This window comes from Rhinichthys klamathensis, unplaced genomic scaffold, assembly GCF_029890125.1.
Source record: "Rhinichthys klamathensis goyatoka isolate OS25496 unplaced genomic scaffold, OSU_Roscu_1.1 h1tg000311l_1, whole genome shotgun sequence".
Classification (NCBI taxonomy): Eukaryota; Metazoa; Chordata; class Actinopteri; order Cypriniformes; family Leuciscidae; genus Rhinichthys; species Rhinichthys klamathensis.
In genome coordinates this window covers 1,021,124-1,045,887 of record NW_026606829.1, presented here as the reverse complement: position 1 = coordinate 1,045,887, position 24,764 = coordinate 1,021,124, and the positions used below count along the sequence as shown (strand labels likewise).

General features: G+C 37.2%; 1 protein-coding gene across 1 annotated transcript; it reads left to right on the top strand.

The window, feature by feature from the left end:
• The first annotated feature begins 370 nt into the window (after nt 1-370).
• Nucleotides 371-23,034, top strand: si:ch211-137a8.2 (uncharacterized protein LOC777613 homolog). Its single transcript, XM_056271109.1, has 13 exons — nt 371-590; nt 9,561-9,841; nt 9,932-10,082; nt 11,187-11,369; nt 12,446-12,583; nt 13,617-13,811; nt 15,202-15,427; nt 16,433-16,524; nt 17,113-17,164; nt 17,580-17,743; nt 21,010-21,171; nt 21,475-21,539; nt 22,747-23,034. The coding sequence occupies exons 2-13, from the start codon at nt 9,582-9,584 to the stop codon at nt 22,961-22,963; spliced, it is 1,905 nt and encodes a 634-aa protein (XP_056127084.1). The 5' UTR covers nt 371-590; nt 9,561-9,581; the 3' UTR covers nt 22,964-23,034.
• Nucleotides 23,035-24,764: the final 1,730 nt, after the last annotated feature.

The following is a 24,764-nucleotide window of genomic DNA, read 5'->3' as shown; positions in this document are numbered from 1 at the left end:
TGTTATGAAAAGTATTAATGAAATGTTCCTGAATGACATGGCAGCTAATTTCTGAGATAATATCACAGCAGAGATAAATGCAGAGATAAGTGTCTGCAATGTATGAATAAAATAATTTTTAATGTACGCCTACTTTATCATTTTTTCTTGTCGTGTACTTTAATTTATAATAGTTTATTTTCTTCTTTTTTCCCCACATTTTCTTTTCTTACAAAAATAACAATATATCATTTATTTACGTAAATACCCGTGCTTTTAAGTCACGCAGAGTTGTAAAAGTGAGTAGGAGGAGCGGGTGAACTGCTCGGGGGCGTGGCTTCCTCTCACCTGTGTCAGGTGACAGTTCAATTTGCTTACAACTCAAAAGACTGGTGACTGTGTTAAATGACCTGCAACAGAGTTTCTCTTTATCGCACAACAGTTAGCGTTGTTTCTTGTTTGATCTGTGTTAGTAAAGCATACCTGGCATTTCAAAGCTGATCAGAAGTATTTTCTCCCTGCGGATAAAAACTTTAGCTCATGTATGATTGCTGAAACCCCGAGGGATTCCCTGAAGGAAAAAGCTGGAAGCTGGAGTGACAGGTTTGCACGTAAGTCTTAAAAGGAATTAAATACAATTCCCCCCATTTTATTGCATTTTTTTTAATCGCTTACAAACATTGTTCACGTTCTTTACCGCGTTTGTGCATTTAGCACGTGCATTTAATCAGCGTAGAGTATAATTATTTATACATGTATGGGTAGATTTTTGACGAAAATCATATTTATCACTAATCGAATTCTCTTTAAATATTACTTGTTCTAGTATGTAAACACAGGGACAAACTTTTTGGGAGATGTACCAGATGGTAATTGCGCACGTGACAGTTTGCAAAAGGCGTGTTTAAGTGTTTTGCCTCTATACAAGCCATTGTTTTCAAAGTATTTAAATGTGTTTCTGTTGTTGTGGAATGGTATGCATGACTCACAAGTTGGGTGACAACACCAGCCCATCAGGTTACAAGACTACTGCTGAATGTGATACTCCATGCCCATTGATTATTCCCGCATTGGCATCTGATGCCTCTTGCAGTTAAAACTGGGCCTGTATTCAGGGTCAGAGATCTTTTGTTGTTTATCTAATTAGTTTTAATGGGCTTAAATACAATTTTCAACCATAATCAGTCATAGAGCCTCTACAACCTGCGTTAAGACATAAGGCCTACTATTAGTCAAGATTGGACACACCTATCCTGTATTTCCACATTTTAGAAGTTATTAACAAGTCAGTAAAACTATAAGATCTCAAATGGAAGTATGAGGAATTTACAGTAAGCTGTATACCTATGCATATATATATATATTTATTTTTTTACATGAGAAATGTATTGTGAAATGTGTCCAAACTTGTGACTGTAGTGTCCTCTTTAACTTTTGCCCTTTCTAATTTATTTTCTATTTAGAATAGAATAAATGTATAGATAGAATAAGTATTTTAATATAAATAGTTTAAAACATTTAATTTTAATTAAAAATAAATAAAATCAGGGATTTAATTTAGATTTTTAACCTCCAGACGTCATCTCCTTCCCCATATGTTTCTATCATTAATATTACAGATCTCTCCGTTGTGGTTGCCATCATTAGCATAAGAATGTAATTTACAGTGTCCTCTGTGGTGGGAAAAACTGCACACTACTGCATCATGATGAGAATGAAAAATGTTAAATAATTAATTTCCAGGCAGCTGATTGTGAAACTAACAACTACATAATTATTAGCTTTTTTCATCCATCTGAGTGGATTCCAAGACTGCATGTCTTGATGAACTTGAATTGGTGTTTTATTTTTCTGTCTTACTCTTATCTCAATCTGCCTGGGGCCTTCCAGTGAGCCCTTTAAAAACAACTATCTGATTTGCAGTCAATATACCCTCTAATTTGATGTTTACTGTAGGTAATTTGTTCAAATTTAGGCCTAAACCCAATGATTTGATTATGAGGCCCAACAAACCAGGGTTTAAGCAGTGTCAGGAAAAAGTCCTGTGAGCACAGAGAATAAAGTTCTCCTTATCCTGCTTGTACATGTCCTGTTCTTTTGTTAGACTGTTCTGGCTTCCTGCTCTAAGACCCCAAAAGTGGGTTTATTTGAAGATTGTTGGTTGAAAGAAATGTATGTTGGTTTAAAAGGGCAAAAGAGAGCTTCCTGCTTTGTCTTTTCTTTCTAAATTTCCCCTCCCAGACCCATTATGGTTCAGGACAGGGTATAGATGCATTCAACAAAACACACTTCTTTGCCAGAATGACACCATGCTGAGTTTAATGATGAATGGCGTCATGCATCGGTAGTAATTGGCCATTCAGTCTAATGCTGCTACTGGCTTTCATTGTTAGACTTTATTTATTTTTTTAAGAGCTTTCTCCTCCCTGTTGCTTCTGGCCTGTTTCGTTGCTGAAACTGCAGATGCCCCCTGAGCAGAGCTTTGTTTGAAAACCAGGAATCAGATTTCACCAACACTTGTAAAGGATGAATGACAGTTTTGTTTTCTGGCATGCACAGATAATGAAAGCAGAGAGGGACGAAGGTGATCTGTGATTTAGTTTAGCTTTGACTTTATACATAGCCTTGGTTTTACTTAAAAATGTACATAATATATAATTTCTTGTATTTAATTTTGCGTATGATAGTGAGTGCTTATTGTAAAATATATATTGTGTGTATATATATATATATATATATATATATATATATATATATATATATATATATATATATATATATATATATATATATATATATATATATATATATATATATATATATATATATATATATATATATATATATATATATATATATATATATATTTTTTAATATATATATATATAATCTTCTCTTTAAATTGATTAGAATAGAGAGGCACATTATTTCTTTCTTTCTCCTGAGAGAATGACCTTGCTTCAGGCATGGCAAACAGACATTCTGCTGTGTTAAACTCGCTGTCTGTCCTTGAATGAATTTTCAGTTGTCAGGTGAATGAGTCTGTGTTATTCTCCCTGAGCACAACACCTGTCAGACGTCTGCTAGCTGGGGAGTCACAGCTGAGAGGGCAATCATTTCCATCTCTAGCATTCATGTGGAGCAGCAAAATTTATCTTAACAAGAGTGCCTTTTGGAGTAGCTTGCCTTTGGCTATATGTGCTGCGATTAATGGATGATGTCCTCATTATACCTTTGATATTGTCACAAAGCAGCAGATCTTCCTTGTCATCTGTTTTTTTTTTTTTTGGAATCATCTTGTCTTAAGCATGGGAAATGGAGACAATTCCAGGAGGATGCTGTCTAAGAACTCTCACCAGATTGCGAGTGCTGTAAATGGGATTAGAAGAAGCCTGGATTGGATTTGAAGGCTGATCTAGCTACTTTAATCACAAACTAACAATTTCTCAGAGCATTCGCCTCTTAGTAAGAGAATTATGGGCACGGTCGGACTTGAATTAAGACACAATAATGAACTGTAGTTCACAGGACCCCAGAGCGAGTTTGCTGTACCGATGCTCTTTTGCCCTCTACACAGCTCGGCCTCTGAGGGGCCCAAGGAGAGGAGGGGGGGAGGGCCTGGTTCATCTCTTGCTTTGTGTGTGTGTAGTGGATGTGATCAGGTGTCTTGGCACTGGCCTCTTCTCCCTATCCGGGTGCTGAGAAAGGCCTGTTTGTTTGCAATTTGGGCCTGTGGCACCAAAGAGACAATGAGTGCAGTCTCTGCAGTCTCTGTGAGGACGGGGAGGGAGAACAGAGGGTTCGAGCTCAAGCGGTGCAGAGCACCAGGGTCCTTATCTCCTCCGTCTTCATGAGCACCCATTACCGGAAACACAGATGTTCCTCAGACCGCCTCCATGGGACGGTACAGACGGGAGTGGGTGGAATGCTGTCACCTCACTGGAAGTGTGTGCACACGTTTTCAATTAAAAATACATTTTATGAACAGGTTGGCTCAATCAAGCAGAACTATTTTAGATTGTCGTAATTTTGTGACTCCCACTGAGCAAATGGTGTTAAAATTGTGCAGGGTTGTGGTGTTCATCATGTTAAACCACTGGTTTTGCTTGAAGATTTTACATTGGACATTAAGTGGTGGCCCAACACGGTTCCAGGTGTCTGTAAAACCTAAAATTAAAAAAACTTTAGCATACAAGTATATAAGCTCAATATGCAAAATTATTAACCTGATGAAGCTAAATAGTAATTAATTTTTCCTAATTTTGCAAGTACAAAAAAGGTAGTTATTATTATTAGTTATAATTTAAATTATTTTATAAATGTTTACATGGTTTTTATTTTTCTCCTAGTTGCTTTATAAACTGTTGGTATTTATTTGAATTCCCTTTCCAGTCAATACCGTAATTATATAGTCTTTGATAGTCAAAAGTGAACATTTTCCCTGTGAAAATTTCTTAATGCCTTGAAATAGCTTGAATGTAACTACACCAATGCTTCATTTAGTATACGCACCTCCACTCAATCGCACAAACTACCTGATCCCCTCGGTCAACTGTAATAAACTCTACACGATGGCAAATGGAAATATAGGTTTAATTCAGCCATATATGTTTGAACCAGAAACTGATTCAGAAGAAGACCAAATTATACAGGGGCATCTACAAGTCGATGTATCGGAATGGTAATGCGTTTTATGTTTTGCTCTCTTCGTCAGACACATAATGGTAATTAATATGATTAGCCTTGACTATGTTATCAAACAGCTAATAATGTGTTGCTTATGTTACACAAACCTGTTCTCGTTGGCTATCTCCGAGTCAGACAGCTGCCTTCTAAAAATCGGCCTCCTTAGAAACTCTTTGAACATCATAGAACGTCAATGGAGAAAGACAGTTGATCATAACACCGTAATATACATCAAATGCATAATTCTCCCACTATATGTACCTCTTTTTCCTGTCCTTTGTTAAAATTGGTCTTTTGCTCATTATGTTAAAATGCCCACAGAGCATGATAGGAATTATAGGAAGTTCCGGCCCGCACGTTGACGGGATTGTTTACATGGTTTCAAAACACATTTTTGAGACTGGTTGCGTCCGAAAATTTAGGCAGCTGACTTGTTGCCTTGCTGGCCTATCAGGACTTTTCAGGCAGTGTTTGCACACAAAGGTACCACACAAAACTGATTTTGGACAGACTTCTGAGGCAGTGTAATGGTTTAATCTTCTACACAGTAAAATAGAGAGAGCTTTGAGGATAACTAGAGCATATTTAATTACTTCAATAGTAATTTCTCACAAGAAATGACATCAAAAGTGATTCGCATTGGTTAAAAAGTACTTTTACACACAAACTGACCACCAAACGCAACTTTGAGACACCATTGTTACTATTTAGCTCCGCTTTCACCGAATGGAAAGCACAGAATTGTGGGATATCAAAGGCAGTGAAGGATACATCTATGCTGCCTTCAAAGATCAATCAGATGAAGGTTTTACAGGAGACAGGAAGTGAAGTTAACAATTGATACGGATGCGCCCTAATGCCTCCCTACATTGGAATGCATCCTACAAAGGCAGTATTTTTAAGATTTCGGATGCGGCCTATCTTCGGTACACTGCCAATTTAAGGAGAAAATACTCAGCTATGGTGTTGACTGAATTTGCGCATGGTTTGTCAGTCTTAAAGCATATTAAAAACACCACATAGACATAAACAACATTAAAAACTTGATTTTCACCACAGGGATTTTTATTTTCACCACTTGAAGTGTTTTTTTTTTTTTTTAATAGGTGTACCTTTTTTTTATTTCTCTAATTTTAGTAGTTTTATATAGATGTTTATTTAAATAAATGGATATTTAGTGAGTATTCGTAGTTTTATTATTTGCTTTTAGCATTGTTATTTTTCCTCTTCTTTTTGGTTCACCAGTTTAGATCTACTGATATTAATTAGACTGAGCATCGTTATCTTTTATATCCTTAGATTCCTTGCTGTATGTTGTAGTCTTAGTCCATAATTGTTATTGTAGGAAAGTTAGTTTACGTCTAGAATGTTGGTCCATGAGTCTAAATAGTATTTAGCTTTTCAGTGATGTGATTGATTAGAGTCATTAGACATGCTGTTAAACCCATTTTTGTCCTCCACCTCAAATTAATCAATAGAATGTGGGCAGATATTGTCGGTTATACTTTTTGCTTGGCAGCGTGTGGGATGAGATTCAGACCGAGCCCTGAGCTTAGCAAGAGATTGGGTGTTTACTGCTTCGGATGGAAACAGCAACAGTCTGAGCTTTTAAAATGTTATGACCTTTCCCATGCTTATCATAAGCCAAGGGAAGTAATTGTCATTGGCCACCGAAAGGGTAACTTTACCTCAGTTTGCTGTGAGGTTTATTCGGCGACAAGAAAGAAAAACGATGTTCTCTCCAGAGCGACATTCATGTTCTGTGAGGGTGTTTTGTGTCTGTACAGAGGTGTCATGTGATCTGGAAAAATGGACTATAAAACCTGAATAAGGAGCCAGAGAGTGATTTTGAACGCCATTGATGTATTGAATGCATCATTACTTTTCATTTGCTTCCACATGCAGACTCATCCTGCATCACCTTTCACCTAAATGTAAGGGCTTTTTGTCCTCTTCCACACTCACAGACAGTTTGCGTGTTTATTCAACTCCAGCTCATTTAAATGCGGGCTGTGTTATGGAAAGATCCCCAGATGCACCTGCCTCGTCTGTTTCTAGCCAAACCACCGACACGAGCTGAATGGGATGACTAAGCATCTGTAATCCGGCCTGTCATTTACATCCTTGGGGGTCTCATGCTGCTTTTTGATCCTGCTATCTATATTAATTTACCATGAACCTTGTCCACGACTTTCTTGCAGGATTACATGTATATGATTACTATGGTCAAGCTGTCCATGACTGGATTGGATATCAAAATGGTCACGTTTATTTTACATTTACACCTGTGAGAACTTGCTATACCCCTATTCCACATCTTGGGCTTGTATGACAATCTCCCTGGTTTGGTTTGTGTGTTAGAGCATTATGATATGTAACTTAAGCTGGGCTGGGATGTACTGTAGGCCTACAGGGTGAAAATCAGCACGAAATCAGATTCTTAACGTCCCATTAACAGTCATTGTGTCATTGCACGCCTGTTGGGTGTCACACGTACACACCTGTTCCTCAAGACACAAGCTCACCGTTGAGATGGGATATGGCCTGCAGCCTGCATAAGTATGTTCACTTCTGAAAAGGTTAGGAACAGAGTATGGATTGCAGTCGTGTTTGCACTCCATTACTCCTCAGGCGAGAGCAACATTCTCTGCAGGATGTGAAAAGCAATAATGGTGACTTCGATTTTCAACCTGACTGCCTTGAGACTCAGTCCAGTGCCTTAATGCCTTCCACTGGGGCAAACTCACGGCAGACCTTGAGAAAGGACCATTATTTCGGCTGAGCCTGAAGTCAGTGTGTACCTACAGTAGAGGCGGCTGAGGTGGACGGCAAGGTTGCAGGTAAATTATGCCCATCTTACTTTGAGTTATTAGCTGGTTGGGCTTGAAGTTTTGAAAGAACTGTTCTCCCCAAGTGATCTCGCAAGGCAAGTCCTTCATAAATACTGATGCGGACCACTTATGAGACTGACGTAGGTTCTGAAGCTATTCTTGAACATTTTTTAAAAAGTGTTTTTCATGAGGTCAGCCCAAGGCAGTTTTTGGGACCATCACTCTTGACTGACAGCAGCCATGGCCTGGCATAGCTGACCTTGTTCTGCCAGCCACATTATGCAGGTATTAGAGTGAGGAAAATCTATTTGGCTTTTTTTTCTTTTCTGCCAGGGCTGTGGCGGCAGCGCCGTAACTCCTTGGGTAATGGGCATAAAACTGATTTATTTTATTTTTTGATGGCTGAAATTATACCCTAGAGCACAGGAGACTTTCCTCTGTCTGAAAGTTTTAATTTGTTTGTTATGCAGATAAACCACAGCTTTTCTAACCAGATGCACCGTAATCAGTGAACGTGAAATTCTTCTTAGATGAGAGATTTAAAAGAAAACTATGCAATGGTGGACATTTAGCGGGACTTTTCATGTTTGTTTGTCAACTTTACACTTTACAATAAGGTTTCATTAGTTGACTACTTTAGTTAACATGAACTTACAATGAGCAATACTTCTAAAGCATTTATTAATATTAGTTAATGTTAATTTCAGCATTTACTAATATTAGTAAAATCAGTTGTTTTTTAACATTAGTTAATGCACTGTGAACAAACAATGACCCTATTTTTATTAACTAACATTAACAAAGATTAATAAGTACCATAACAAATGTGCTTCTCATTGTTAGTTCATGTTAATATATTAACAAATGAGACCTTATTGTAAAGTGTTACCTTTATTCATTATTTTATTCTTCATATTTATGAGAATGTTTTATTTTTATTTAATGATTTTATTGTATCTTGTTATTTATTTAAATTTTCATGTTAATTGATTCATTTATTATTTGGTTTATTCATTTTATATTATTTTATTTATTCATTCAATATTTTTATTTGTTTTAAAAATTATCTTAAATCCTGGTCACCACTGATTTAAATTTGCACCATTTTAATAACCTTTTGGCATAACTAGTTAACTTTTAAAACTGACAAATGGATTTATTTTTAGTCTCAATTAAAAGCTGCATGCGTAGTCATTAAAATGGCAATTTTCTGTTTAAAATGGTTTTAAATTCTTCCTAAAATACTTCCCAAAATTTAAAATTAGGGTATAGGCGATTTTCGGAGAGGTTAGCAATAGCGAGTTAGTTTTGAAAACATTAGATCATGTTCCGAGCGTCTCCAAAGTCACGGCTCCTCTAAAACACATGAATGCGTTCAGCAGGCAGCATACAATAATAATGAACATAAACAACTTAAAGAGCACTGACCTGTACCACCTGACTGCTGCAGATTCATTTCGCCGTTGATAGTATTGCCATTGAAACGCATAATTTGAGTCACAAACCGTTCTGAGTATAACGTTACAAGTTTCCATCTCTTCCAAATTACAGTAGTTATGGTGTAAACGCTGCATAAGCTCGTTGTTTTGGTTCAGGAGGAACTGTAAAAGGTGGTTGGGGATGCTCGGTGACTGATGTCTCAACTCTGCATAGCATGAAACAAGCTGATGATGATGTGTGATGTCTGCGTGAGCAGGGCTTCGGACCGAAGGCAATGATTGGATGAACATTTTCATGGTCCTACGCCTTCCACAGACTAATATAAATATAAATACATTTAGACGACTTAGTGATTGCTATCATTATGTGAAGAGACTTTCAACTAGCATAACAAAAAAATGTTTTGTGAACAAATCACCTACCTTTAATGTCAACTACCCATACATAAAATTTCCACTCCAGTGTGTTACATAGAAATGAATTTATCCCACGATGCATTAACATCCTCATAAGGAAGACTAGATACTGTAATTGAAAGAACTCATTTTTGACAACAGGGTCACACTATATCTGTGTATCATGCTGTGTTTGATCCTAATGAACCCTTTGTGTTGTTGTAAACAGGTGGCGCTTGGTCATGCCAGGATGTTAGAAGAGACATCACTCAAAGCCAGTCACCATGGAAACCCTAGAGTAGGCCCCAGAGGAAGTGATGAAGACAGAGGAGAGATACTAACATGTGTTGATACGAACCACCAAAGTGGTCTCTACCTACAGTCCTCTGAGACCTGCTGTCCCACGAGAAGCTTTCAACTACATGATGATTTGAATGAGTTCTCTAATGAGTGGTCGTCCATTGGAGACGTGAGCCAAGATGTTTCCTTCTCTCTTGAGGGCTGTGTCAAGTGAGTAGGCATCCATGTGTATTGGAAACCTGTCTGTATAACTGATCTGTACAGACTGTCCTATCTAATTGTTTCTTATTGGTCCATCAGGCTGGAGAGGAGGTGGATGCTGTGGTATGAATTCAAGAAGGAACTCTCCTGCTTGGACGACTGGCTTCGATCAGCTGAGAAAATAGCAGCGTCCCCGAACTCCAGCCATGTGCTGTATGTTACAGCAAAAGAGGAGTTACAAAAGTATGAGGTAAGGAGACATTGGGTCTAATTTCAGTGATGTTTTATGCTTAATATTAGGGTCAATGACAGGTAAGAGTGTGTAAAGAAAAGGAAAAATCTAGTTAAAAACACGTGTCAAGTTCTTTAAAAAAAAAATATATATATATATATATATATATATATATATATATATATTATATTCTTTTTGTTTTGGATGGTTTTAAGAAGTCTTACTAGCATTTAAAAAAACAAGTCATGTGATGGGACCAAGTAAAAATAACATGCATTCAGGGTGATTGGAAAATGTTTGTATACACATATTATATATTAATGTCAATTTACAAAAAAACAAAATTATTTTTTCTTTTTTTATTCGTTACAAATTCAAAACCATATACATACACCACAGACACAAACAAAAAACGTCATCGCCCACACTTGCACTTTTGCTCACATTACCTACTACACGTATCCTAAAATAACATACATATACTTATACATTAACACTATTATCCACTCCTAACCCGATAGGACCCTGTACACTAAGGAGAAGAAAAAGAAAATGTTGAGGCCTAACAAACACAGTAGAGCTAAAGCCACAAGTCTGACCATTTTCCAGTTTAAATCTGAGGGTGAAAAATGGAGTTGCCAAAAATCATTTACCCCTAAACTCCTAGCTGCTGTATTATTGTATAAGATGAGTGCAAGGCCATCTCAGATTAGTCACTACAGGTGTCTGTTGCTGAGTGGATGCCGACCAGCATTTGATGCTTTCTACAATGAAAGTGTAATCAACGACACAGACACACTTACACGCGCACCGACAGCGCATTTACTCAGACTGTCTAGAAGCCCGGGACTTGTGCCAGTGAAGATAAATGACACCAAATGGCCATCAAACTCCTTGGCTCTCCTCCTAAGCACCATTGTGCCTCCCTCCCTCTTAACCCCTTGCACAAATTTCTTAAAATAACCTGCTTTAGTTAATCAGAGAACTGGTGGGATTTATTTTGTACCTTCCGGTGGTTAATTTTACACTTTAGAGGGTTACTAGGGAACTAGGGTTACCTCCTAGTTAATCGCATGATGTCATCAGTAACCAAAGACCGACTGTTTTTTTATCTCTTTCCAGAACCTGCATGCAGAGGCCAGGATGCGTTTAAACCAGCTGGACGGCCTGACACAGAAGAGTCGAACTCTGGTCGGCCTGTTTAGAGGTACTATGGGCGCACGGCTCGTAGAAATGACGAAGGACTGCGGACGGCGCTGGGATCAGCTCAGTAACACAGTGGAAACTGTGTGCCGCAGGTTAAAGGTATATAAAGACCCTCAAACTCCTCAAAGGTGACATCTTTTAAAGCAAGCACCCTGTAAAAAATCAATGAAATTCATGGTAAATAAAACGGCAGCTGTGGTTGCCAGAACTCTACCGCAAAAAAAAGGTAGCAACATTTTAGTTGCTACCTGCATATTTCACTAACTGACATAATGTAAATATAACAACTCACTAAAATCTGTTTTGTACCTTTATAATACAGTGACTACCATCAAAAACACTGGTGATAATGAAAAAGCCACATGAAGATTCAAAGCTCATAAAATGTAGCTTTTCCACAAGCTGATGTAAATATTAATATATAAGGTGTGCAGTATCATGCACACGCATTCAGAACACCATCATGGTAATACACACAGAAAAAGAAAGATATTTCAATGAAAGAATTATCAAATGTGAAATTTCACACAGTGAACTCTGTAAATTATAAGATGATTTGGTCTTTAATTTCCCAAAACTGTAAATTTAACAGCAATTTACTATAAAAAATACATGAAATCTCCTGTTAGCACTTTCACAGTGAAAAACAGTAAAAATCTATGGTAAAAAACCTGAATGGTAAGTTTCTTTACTATATAGTTTTTTACCATTATAATATTTTACTGTTTACACATTTTTAGGTTCTCAATATTCACTGTTTATTGGGGCTGAAAAACGTAAAAAGCACATGATTTTGAAAGGCGTTTTAGTTGCTACTTTGTACTCGCGTAAGTCTCTCTTGCCCCTTTCCTTCCCTCATTTTAATCCCATTAACTCTTTATCCATACAGCCCTATGCTCTGCCTGCGTTCGGCTTACATAATTCTGTCCTTTCAGCCGCAGTGACCCCTGCGCACTGTAGGTCTATGCTTGGCTGCACTGCATATGCCCCCCCTTTACTGTGGGCTTCAGTGTCGGTTTTGTTTATGCCATTTCCGCTCCCTGTCTGCCGCTTTGACGTCCTTGTTATAATTTTGGTGTGTCTCCCTGTCAGTCTCTGTCTCTGCTAAAAACGGCATCAGGGTGTAGACGGTCAGACAGAATGATGCTCGCTCTGTCTGTGTGTGTGCGCAACAGCATTTGGTCTGCCAGCGGGAGGATTTTGAGAGGCAGAGGGAAGAGATGGCAGTGTGGCTGGCTGATATGGACCTCAGACTGACTGAAGTGGAGCACTTCTCAGGCAAAGACACCTGCTCGAAGATGCACCAGCTTCAGGTACTCTCAGGAAACATGGATTGGTCCATGCAGAGAGAAATCTGATCTCTGTTTGTTTGCCGTCTGGATAGTGTGGTTTGTGTTACAACAAGTGCAGATCTTTAACACCTAATTTACAGGTTCAAATCCCTGAAAGGCATTTCTGAGCTTTATTAACCAAATAGTAGGTCACTGAAAGTATGAGAAACAAGAGACCTACATGTATTGCAAAAATCCTCAAGAGTTTATTTAAATAAATGAATCATTTTTATTTTTAAATGAGGAGGGGGAATCAATTTCTTCACCCCAAAATCAAAATGAATACATTTTAAATAAAGAACTTTTAATAGGACAATTAATATGTCTCTGCACGGTACTCTTATTTTCTTTAAGTCCAGACATTTTATGTTTTTAAAGAAATCAATAATAAATAAAAAATAATCATAATAGTTGATGATGATGATAATAATAATAATAATGATATATAGTCCATCATCATGATAATCACCATAATAGTGATAACAATAATAGTGATGATTATAATGATAATAATATAATAGTGATGATTAGGATCATCATCATAATAATAGTAACAATAATGGTAACGGTCATATTAATGACAGTAATAATAATGATAGTCAATAATGATTATAAGTGAGTATAATAATTATTATTGCGGTTGTTATATTAATAATATATAAATAATGTTTAAATTAAATACAAATAAATGCTTAAAATAGTTAATCATAGTTAATTTATGAAGAGTAATTTTATTTAGTTTTTTTCATTTTTTTTATTTCTAATTCTCACTTTTTTTTATTTATTCCTCATTACTAAGAAAATAGCATTGCTGATATAAAATTTGAGCATAAACGTGCTTAATTGTTATTGAGATTTTTGCTTTTGGACATTTTAATGATTCTAAACAGGCTTCATTTTCTTTCTATTAAAAAATGAGTTCTATTTTGGGGTTTATAGAACTTGTTGTCAAGGAAAGATGTTGTATGTATGTGCATGATTATTAAACGTGTATGTGTGTATATCTATCTCTCAGGGGTTTCAAGAGGCGGTTGGAGAGAGTGCAGGTAAACTGAACGATTTACTCCAGCATGGAGAAGAGCTTATCCAAAGGAGCGAGCCGGCGGACGCCCAGGCCATCGAGAGCCATCTGCAGGAACTCCTGCTCCACTGTACTCGTGTCTTTCAGGGCCTGGGCCGCCTGCACACACGCCTGCTCAGCATGAGACTGGTAAATATCCATGCTGCATGTGCACAAATGAGATTAAACTTTCTTCACACCTGGAATGAACTAAGATAAAGCCTGAAAGTCATCTCAGTCTCTTTTGAACTTGTAATTCAATTGCTCCATTTATATTGGTCTGAAATCAAGGTGCTTATAATCATTTCAACTCATTTGCCACCCCGAATATTGGCCAGCCAAGCAGCTGACTGATTATAGATCTGCAGTAGCATGGTAGCTTTTAGCTAATGTTTTTGGTCAATCCTCCATAGATTAGTATTATCACACACCATATGCACAATTGACTATGAAAACTGATAGCTATTTTTTTTATTTGATAATTTAATTTGTGCCATCTCAAGTTCACTCAAGTTCACATATTTCGGAAAATGATCCCAAGGGAAAGCTACTCAAGCATCCAACTTCATACGTTCTGGCAGAGGAGTCATGAATACACCCCCTGAATAGCCTGAATTGTTGTCTTGTAGCCAAGCAGCCACTGTACAATACATGTACTGTCCATTTGAACAAGTTCCTTGTGTGAGCCTTTGTCTCTTTAGGTCCAAGTGGATCACGTTAAGAAATGCTAAAAAATCTTGCGTTGTTATGTTCTTTATGCTGTTGTCAGATATAGGATGTTTATAGAATCCCACACCAGACATATGATGAATTGCCACAGTATATTTTCCATAGCTCAGAAAAAGCACACAAAGTCTATGTGTAGGCATCCCCCCCCCCCCCCCCCCCCCCCCCCACCCCAGTTCAGTATGTTCTCAGAACTTTCAGAATGTTGTCACACTTAAAAATGAATTAATTGTATTGCATAAATAATTGTGATAGATGTAATATATAATTAACTGCAAAATTATTTAATGTATAAGTTTTCACTTTTACTCAGCAAGGATGCATTAAATTGATGATTGAAAAGTGACAGGAACGATTTATTTGTTTGAAATATATATTTTTGTAACAATGTATGTTCTTTTAAACTTTTTTCAACATTGAAAATAATACGAAATATGTATTGAGCACAAAATCATTATTCTAGAATGATTTCTGAGGGATCATGTGACACTGAAGACTTGAGTAATGATGCTGAAAATTCTGCTTTGCCATCACAGGAAAAAATCACATTTTAAAACTTTTAAAATAATCTTTATACCTTTTTATATTATATTTCTGAGAGACATCAGAAATAATTCATTTTTATTTTGTTATTAAAATGAACAAATACTGTTTTGCTGTATTTTTGATCAAATAAATGCAGCCTTGGTGAGCATAAGCGGCTCCAAGGACATTAAAAAAAAACATATCTTCTTCCTTCTAAATAAATACCTTTAAACTGAAATGTAATTCTGAAAATGCAAGTGTTTTAAGATGTTTAATTGTGTTATGCCAGGTTTTCGAAGAGGATTGGGCTCTGTGTGCCCCTGACTCTGGCTGTCCCTCTGAGAGTATGCTGGAGGATGAGTGTTTTTTAGAGCGCACCATGGCGCATCAGTCTCAGGCCTGCCTTCCTCAATCCAGTCAAGATCACCAGGTTCTGGAGTGGGACCCTTCGGTGGACATTGGTCGGTCAATCTCCCGGGATGACACGGACTCGTCCTCCTTCAGTGCTGCTGCAGGTAGGGATTGCCTCTGTAATACAATCCAATCTTCATATCCATTACCTGCCAATAAGGCCCTGGCGATCTAGTGGTCTGCTACCCGACCCGAGCCAAACGTTCTCGGGCACGGGGCGGGTCCGGGCTTCAATTTAAAGCCTGTCCAGATATCTATGGCAATCATAAAACTTTAGGTGGTGATTAATTGACATGCAAATAATTGTGATTAGCTTTCTGTTTTTGTTCAATTCATTTACTTGATAACAACTAAAGGTATGTGTATCAAGCTTGTGTTTATTCACATTACACTTGACATCATACATTGAAATGTACAGTAGTTTTATTTATATACTATGATATTTTTATTAATATTTTGAATTGGCTTTTGTAATATTTTAAAATTTTTAGTTTTATTTTGCTATGTGGTTTTGTCCTCTTTTATTTTTATTTTTTTTATATACACACATTTCTATATAGCTTTATTTAAGTTTTAGCTGTAGTAGTTTAGTACGGTATGTCAATAAAAAACATAGAAACAAAAAATTGAAATGGTGCATTGGCAATTAACTGAAGTTTTTTCATTTTTATATTTTATTTGTTACTGAAAACAATTTTTAATAGTTTTAGTTATAACACTGATGTACAGTATTGTTTTCTCTAAGTATTAGCTATTCAATAGTACTATATTTCTGTCTTAAATTGATCACGTTCCACACAACATTTCTAAGTGGATGTTAAAATAAAGGGAAACTGGAGCACTTTGCATTCACAAATTATGTTTATACATTATGTGGTGTAAACCACCGCAGGTGCTCCAGAGATATTTATGCTTCACATGTGAATTACAATCAGGTGATTATGTAATAATCATGACTCCAAATGAGGACTGGAGGGTTTAATACTTTCCGTAGCCCTTTATACTTTGTGAATGCTACACATTTCTATTAGCTTATCACTTTAAAACAGAATTTAACTTTGACCTATCAGGAACATTTTCTTCCACCCTCTCTTGTGTGTCTTGCACAGATGAACTAGCCAAATATCCTCTGAGGAGGAGAGTCTACAAGAGTCCTGTGGACTCGCATCCAGACAGGGGATCTGTCAGCTTCAAGCAGCCAGTAAGTCCATCTGACAGCTCCAACTTCGTTTTATAATTATTTACATTATACTATACATTTAAACATGGATTGCTGGTCCATTGTGTATGTGCATACATTTTCCATCTAGCAACTAAATGTAATTGTAATGCAAATTAGGGGATTTTTTTTTTGTATAGCCATTTTTGGCCTCCTGCTAAAATGATCACATGGTGGTTGGTGTCTTTGTGTGCATGCATAGACATAAGCACATGTGTGCTTGCACGTTGTAGCATGCAGGGGTATGTAACATGCAAATAGATGGTTACAGGTAGACATAGACATAAGCACATGTGTGCTTGCACGTTGTAGCATGCAGGGGTATGTAACATGCAAATAGATGGTTACAAGTCTGTTTTTTGTAAGATGGTATGTTTTTACTTATTGAGCTGGCTTTAGAACACGTTAAGCCACCCTATTATTCAAGTGCATTGAAGTACATTACTTTCAATAGAAATGCATCTTAATGTATAGAAGCCAACCTTGATGGTAAAAATGGCTGTGAATAATAAGCATCTGTGTATATCTTTAATGTTGGTGAATGCTGAATGTATTTGTTGTGTTTTTCAGGGCGTTGAGAAGAGCTTAGAGCGTGCGGCCCCACCCCAGATGCCAGTGCCAGGTAAAGCTGTGGCTCCTGATTGGTCCGTGTATCTGGTGCCATCCACAGAAGGCAGTGTCCCTCTCACCGCTTAATCACTTGATAATCATGGAAGAGCTGCTCTCAATTTGACTTGTTTTCTAATATCCTTGAAAAATAGCCAATAGCCACCTAAAACCTCATTTATAAGGTTCATGATGGGCAAAGATCTCAACTTTTGAGCCTCTGTATTGTGATTTGGCCCATTGTATCATATTCTATGCAGCAACTAGTTTTAAAATGTTATATTTGGTGCTTATATCCAGGCCAGGGATTAGACATTTTTATGATAAATGTCTTGTCTAATCTGCAGTCAACCTCTGGAATTTTTTACATCATAGTCATGATTTGTTTATGCTTTGCTAACATCTGTTTTGCATGCGTTTGTATTTGATAGTCATCAGAGCCGGCAAGCCTCAGTACGCCAAACAATTTAAGACTTCAACACCTGAAACTAGGTCTCCTGAGCCTGTGACCTTTGACCCTGACCGCATCAGCGCTTGGCTGGGCCAGACGCATCAACTTTGTTCTAAAGCCGTCCAGACGGAGCATGTTTCACAGGTACACTTTGCTTGGAATCTATTGATCAAAGAAACCTAAAAGAACTGTATTACAGTTTCCACAAACACATTCAAATATCTTTTGAATGGAAGTGTATGTATACGTTTAAGCTTCTCTGTGAGTAATGCTACTCATTACACTGTCTGTCAAAAATGGTTTAATGGCTCTCGTAGATTGCTTTTGCCATTAGCTTGATGTCAATATTATTGAATTTTGATGCGAAGTAACTGTGTTAATACCAGTGTCACTTATTTAGAGGCAATAAATGGCCAGCTGCTGCTCATGTGTTTATAATGAATTGCAGCTCATAAAATCAGTCTTTGGCCTTTAAATATATTTAGTTGTCATTTATACAGCCATTAACTTTAAATAATTATATAAAATCATTGAACTTTTCATCAATGGTAGGACAGACTCACTAAGTGATGGTGTTGAATATGGATTTTACACATCACCCATGTTGTAGCTATTGATCTTTAATAGGTAAATAATCCTGTATGAATATCCAGTGGGGTCCATTTTTTTATGGATAAAAAATGATAAATGGTATCAAATCACAAAATTGCACTAGTGGACTTCTGAGACCCCACTGTATGTTCATCCTACACTTCATAGGCATCAAATCCAGAACAAAATCAGCAAGTTATGAATACTAAACTGCTTCATTAGTTTACATATTTAGTGCTGCAGTCATCTAAATGCAGAATGGATGCTCGGTGTAATTGTGAATGGAGACGTTTTTGCCAAATCTCATTAAGACTCAGCAGTCACAGGCTGTGCACGTTATAACAGTCTCGACTCTGTAATGGTCATTATGCTGCTTTTCCACCTCACAATGACATGCTGAAGATCTGTTTACTGCCTCAATGTGCTATTCATATTAGGGCTGCACCATATATATATATATATATATATATATATATATATATATATATATATATATATATATATATATATATATATATATATATATATATATATATATATATATATATATATATATATATATATATATATATAGTTTTAGCATCGATTTCGCAAAGTGTGCATCCGCAATAATCACATTATTTGATTGATATATGATTGTGCGCTGTTAAAGGGTTAGTTCACCCAAAAATGAAAATTCTGTCAGTAATTACTCTCCCTCATGTTGTTCCAACCCTGTAAGACTTTTGTTCATCTTCGGAACACAAATTAAGATATTTTTTATTAAATCTTCTATTGTAATTAAAACCTGCCGGCCCAGAAAAGTTAGTAAAAACATTGTTAAAATAGTCCAAGTGACTACAGTGGCTCAACCTTAAGTTTATCAAGTGACGAGAATACTTTTTTGTGTGCAAAAACCCCCCCAAAATAATGACTTTATTCAACTTTTCATCTTCTTCTGTGTGGGCCTCAGAGTAAGTTCACGTAGTGTAATAGCGCAGCGCTACGTCAGAACGTAGGCTCACTATTGGCCAGCATCACACTCATGACCAGCGTCGGCCAATAGTGAGCCTACGTTCTGACATAGCGCTGCGCTGTTACACTACGTGAACAACATGAGGCTGAGTAAATCTGAACCGCTCTCAGATTTCATCAAAAATATCTTTATTTGTGTTCCGAAGATGAACGACAGTCTTACGGGGTTGGAACAACATGAGGGTGAGTAATTACTGACAGAATTTTCATTTTTGGGTGAACTAACCCTTTAAGTATAGGATCGTAATTGATCCGTACAGAGCAGGCACCACGGTTCGAAATGCATGCAATTCACGGATTAATTGCAAAGTTTAACCATCATACTGCGAAAGTTCATTATTTGCATTTTTATGTCCTGTCGGTTTAAACATCCAAGCGATTTTAAACAATTCTAGCGCAAGACGTGAAAGAACTCAATTCGGAACTCTTGCGCTGTTTTCTGTGCGCACACACAGCAGGACAGACTGTACGCGAACACAGAATTACGTTCTCTTCCGTGTCTATTTGTGCCCGTCAATCTCCATCTCGATGAGTATCCTCGCAAACGCATTCGCCATGGAGAAATAAAACAAATGCGTATCATTATATTGGATCTGTGCATGTCTTAAAGTGACAGCAGCCTAATACTCCTGCTGCTATCTGTGTCTTTAATGTTAATCAATCAACAAAATTTACAAAGAGAAAATCACTTTTGCTACTTTAACAAAGTCTTAAATATAAATTAAATATAATTTATCTATGCAGTGTTGATATACATTTGATTCAATTTCTGAACCTGAAAAACAAAGCACTGTTTATTTCATTTGTATTTTTGTTGTATTGTATTTATCTATGCTTGTAATTTGTTTATTTCCTATGGTTGATTCACTCCCCTTCAAAATTGTTCTAGAATGATTAATTCTTTCCAAATAGAGTGATCTATTGAAATTGTTGTAAAATCTAGTGAAATTGTTTATCACTATATATATATATATATATATATATATATATATATATATATATATATATATATATATATATATCACAGAAAAACAAAATATCGTAATGTCAGTTTTTTCAAATATTGCGCAGGCCTATTATCTTTAATCATAAATCCATAATATTTATCAATCTTTCTGTGGGAGAAAAAAGGCTATTTTAGGGGCATCATAAAAATAAATCAATACAAGGAATATATGAGGCACACATTATTCAGCCGTGCTGCTAATTAATCCAACTCGAATGAATCTGTACCATCTCGACTTAAAAAGCTCAATCTTTCCTTTTAGAGAGGGAAGGGCGGGGTGAAGTTGGTTTCTGGGAAAGAGAATCCTCTGCACTGATGCAAAGGCTGATTTGCCTGCCGAAGCCTTGGAAAAACCTTGATGAGAGAGAGGGACCATTTCCATTTCAAAGAGCCTCTTGTAATTTCTCGGTGCTCATGGCTAATTGGCAGCTTTACAGGGAAGGGGAAAAGACCAGCCGCTCTAACTGGCTCTTTAATGGCAGCCGTAATTGTGGGCACAAACATAGTGGGGAACTGGCACTACCAAAGGGCCAAGAGCGCCTGTGTAATGTGTCACACGAAAAGGTAGAGGCAGCGTATCTGTTGGTCCCATTAAAGGACTCAAAGAATAGGAGCAAATGAGAAAAACAAGAGAGCACAAAAAGACAGAGCCGCCATGAACCTTATTAGTTAATGGAGCCCGTCTCTTTCGATTTACAAGCGCCTTTTGTAGCATAGCGAAGCTGTCACATGTAGTGAAAACTGTGCTGTCCGCTCTTTGGCAATCAAAAGTGTTTGTTGCTTCTGTGAACCTTTATAGCCTCGCTCCAGTTTTTCATCTCTGCCTTCCGGAAAGGAGGAGGGAGTTGAGTATCAGGAGAACGTGCTCCCCCAGAGACGCCCCCACCCACAGCAAACTCTACACACGTGCTACAACCCCTGCCCGTCCCCGTCATGTGACCAATGTCACGAAGACCCACAGGTATATCTCCCTCGTGCAGACACTTACGCCCCAAACACCCATCACACAGTAGCTTCAAATGTGTTACAAACTACATAACTTCTTTTGTGGTCACCTAAGGTTTGTGAATTAAAGCCAGGCCTGTTAATGTGTAGCGAATGTGGCGCCTTGCATGATTTTTATGATGTGATTTACACCTCGACACACCCCACACATAATTGCACTTGTAATGTGTGCCAGTGCCAAAGAGCTGGTAAACAATAGAGTCCCTGCAGGGCTTTGTTAATCTCAAGCTATTATCGTCATGTCCCTCTCTGTCACTAGAGGCAGCAGGAGAGACTTTCTTTCCCCGACTCATTGGAGGACAACACCTGTACAAAGTGGAGTCGGTGAGAAACTGTTTGATTTGATATGGTTAGCACTAATTATGTATTTTGTTGTGATAAACGGCACCCTGATTTTTTTTTTGAACAGCTGAAAAAATAGGCATCAGAAATATTAAGCAGCGCAACTGTTTACAACATTGATATTGCCATTACATCATTACTCCAGTCTTCAGTGTCACATGATCCTTCAGAAATCATTCTAATGATTGATATCCAACATTGATATTAAAAACTAAATGTTTCCGCATGGATTTGGTGCTCAAGAAACATTTAGTTTTTAATAAGACTGGAGTAATGATGCTGAAAATTCAGCTTTTTTTTTAAATGTATAAAGAATAGTTTTTCATAAATATCAATTTCACATTATTACTGTATTTTTGTTTAAATAAATGCAGCTTTGGTGAGCATAAGAGATTTCTTTCAAAAACATTGAAAACCCCCAAACTTTTGAATGATGGTGAATTTGCCTGTCTGTATATTCAATATGTAAATCTAAAGGGATAGTTCACTCAAAAATGAAAACTGTCATAATTTACTCTTTCTAAATTCTAAAATTGTCTTTCTAAACCTGGACTAAGAAAGTCTTATAATCAAAGTTAGTGTGGTCCAACATATTTAAAGTTGTACCCAATATTCTTAGTTAACCTTGAGCCAGTGATTTGGGCAGTGTCCAAAAAAGGCGTGTTTTAGGTCTATTGGACTGCAAAAATGCAATGAGAATCATTTGACAAAGTGAAGTCATATGCTTCCCTGACCAGTGAGGCCTGCACTTAAAACATGAACCAAGGACACATTTTTAAATGTTGTCATTTTTTACATGAATCGTTGAAACATTTTGGAATTGTTAAATGAAGGCTGTACTTAAACTCTACCGTAAGCAGTATTTGCAAATATTAAAGCAATTTTACCTCACCAATGCATACCAAGCTTAAATTAAAATTGATTTATGCTCCTGGTGGGTCATTCTCTTGCTCCAGTCCTAATTAAACACACCTGAACCAGCTAATCAAAGTCTTTTGAATTGCTAGAAACTTCCAGGCACAAGTATTGGGTCAGGTTGGAGCTAAACTCTTGGGAAATTGGCCCTCCATGAAGCAGGATTGGGCACAGCTGATTTATGCCAACTATCACCATAGCGGAGAACTGTAGGCAGTCTCTTTCTTCTGTTAATGCTGAAAAATGGCTTTTTATCATATTTTTCTGTTTCCAGTGGCCCGATTAAACCGAAGACCTCTACTAGCAGCCTATGGCAAAGAGGCCCCTGGCAGTTGTGGCCCCTGAGTTTTTTTGTCATCCTATTTGCCCTCCTGCTTGCTGTGATGATCTGGTACCTCATTTCAGTCCACGATACCTCATGTCATCGGTCCAATACCCTGACCCGCTCATTTCACCTGGCCCTACATTATAAAGGACCCCCTCCCACCTGAGGACGCAAGCTGCAATAATTACAGGAACGACAAAGAGTTTAATAAGCACATATGGGATTGTTTTCAGGGTTTCCCTTCAATGTTGTTGTTTTTTTTTCTTCCCAGAATGAAAGCATGTGTTATATGAAAATGGAGTGGGTCTGAAAGTTTTGCTATATGTTTGGCTGCATGACCAGCACATCATAGATTATACATTGCCTAAAGATGGTCTTGTATAATCTATGACCACTGTCCACATGCTTTAAATATGGTTGGACTCAGGCCATCAAACCCATGTAACAAGTGCACTTAATTCTGCTCTGACACTAATTTTCTCACAATGTCAAAGTGAATAGTATAAGATTTAAATGATTTGACAGCTCTGGAAGCATCACTATTTAAAACTGCCTTGTTTACTTGATTTATTTTGACTGACAAATTAAGCATTTATTGGCCAACCATTATTTATAGGTTTGTTAGAGGCAGATTATGACGTGTGTGTGTGTGTGTGTGTGAGAGAGAGAGAGCATTTGCTTCAAGAATTTTTGTTTAAAAAATATTCCTGAATGTTGTAGCTGAAGACAATTTTGTACAGAGAGAATGAAACTGAACACAATACACATTATTTGATCAAGAACCACTATATTGAATGCTGTAATCACTGTAGCATTTTTAAAATGGGCATTCTGCACTGTATTTAATATTTTGCATCAGTCCAATGAAGAAGACTCAACCAGGCTTTAAAGCAAATCCTTGTGCATATCAAGGATCACTTTTGCACTGTTATCCATTTTTTTATGACTTCTAAAATAAAAGAGATGAGTGAAAAAACAAGTGGTTGGCTGTGGATGGTGACACTGGAATGAGTGATACGCTGTGTGATTCTCATTGGGGGGAAGCAGTCAGTGCCTTTCTCTGTGTATCTGGCTTGGTGGACTTGCTGAAAGAAGGTTTTGTGCTGCTGCCAGGGAAGAACACTCAAAAAAAGATTATGAAAGAATGTTTCAAATTCAATTAGCACACAAATGATCTTAGCTGGAAACGTCTGCAGATGGCCTTTCGAACTCATCTCTCTCCGTTCAGAGCTCTTGGGAGTTCTGTAGTCAACACTGCAGAAAACCAAGTGTTCTGTGCATGCAAGCAAGCCTGTCTTTTGTTTGATGATGAGTTTATTTACTTGGCAGGAGCAAAAGCGGAGTCTCAAATTGAACCATACCTCTGCGAGCCTAGAGCCCATAAACCCCAAGCAAATAAATTCTAGTATCCACCTGAGGACGACATGAACAAACAGGGAGGAGTTCTCTAGCAATAAAACCTTTAGAGGAAATAGCTTTTTCTGAACTCTGCCGAAGCACTGAAGGTCAGTGCTGCTGTTACAACTTTGGTAATTGCTGATATAAAGAGCGTTTGGATTGGGTGGAAAAGGGATTATGCGGTAATAGTTCCTATGAAAGACGACAGGAGATAGCTTTTTTTAATCAAACATGCATATAAATTTATCTGGGCTGCACAACTTGCATGATCCTGAACCAAATGTAATTTTTTTTTCTTTTCTTTTTTTTTTTTAATGAATGCAAATGCATTTTAATTTTGGCTCCTAACTCACAAGTATCCGTTATATGTGGCATTACAAATTGACAGGGCAGATGTGTATCAGAAAATTTAAAAAATGTGAGTTGGGACAACCTGACTCTGATTAGGCAGCATCACTAACTCAGTTTTGCGATGGTTACTCTGAATTAATATGATGCCACTGACCACAACAGGCCTTGCCTATGTCAGGGGAATTGCCACGCTTGAGAACAGAGAGAGCATTTTGCAC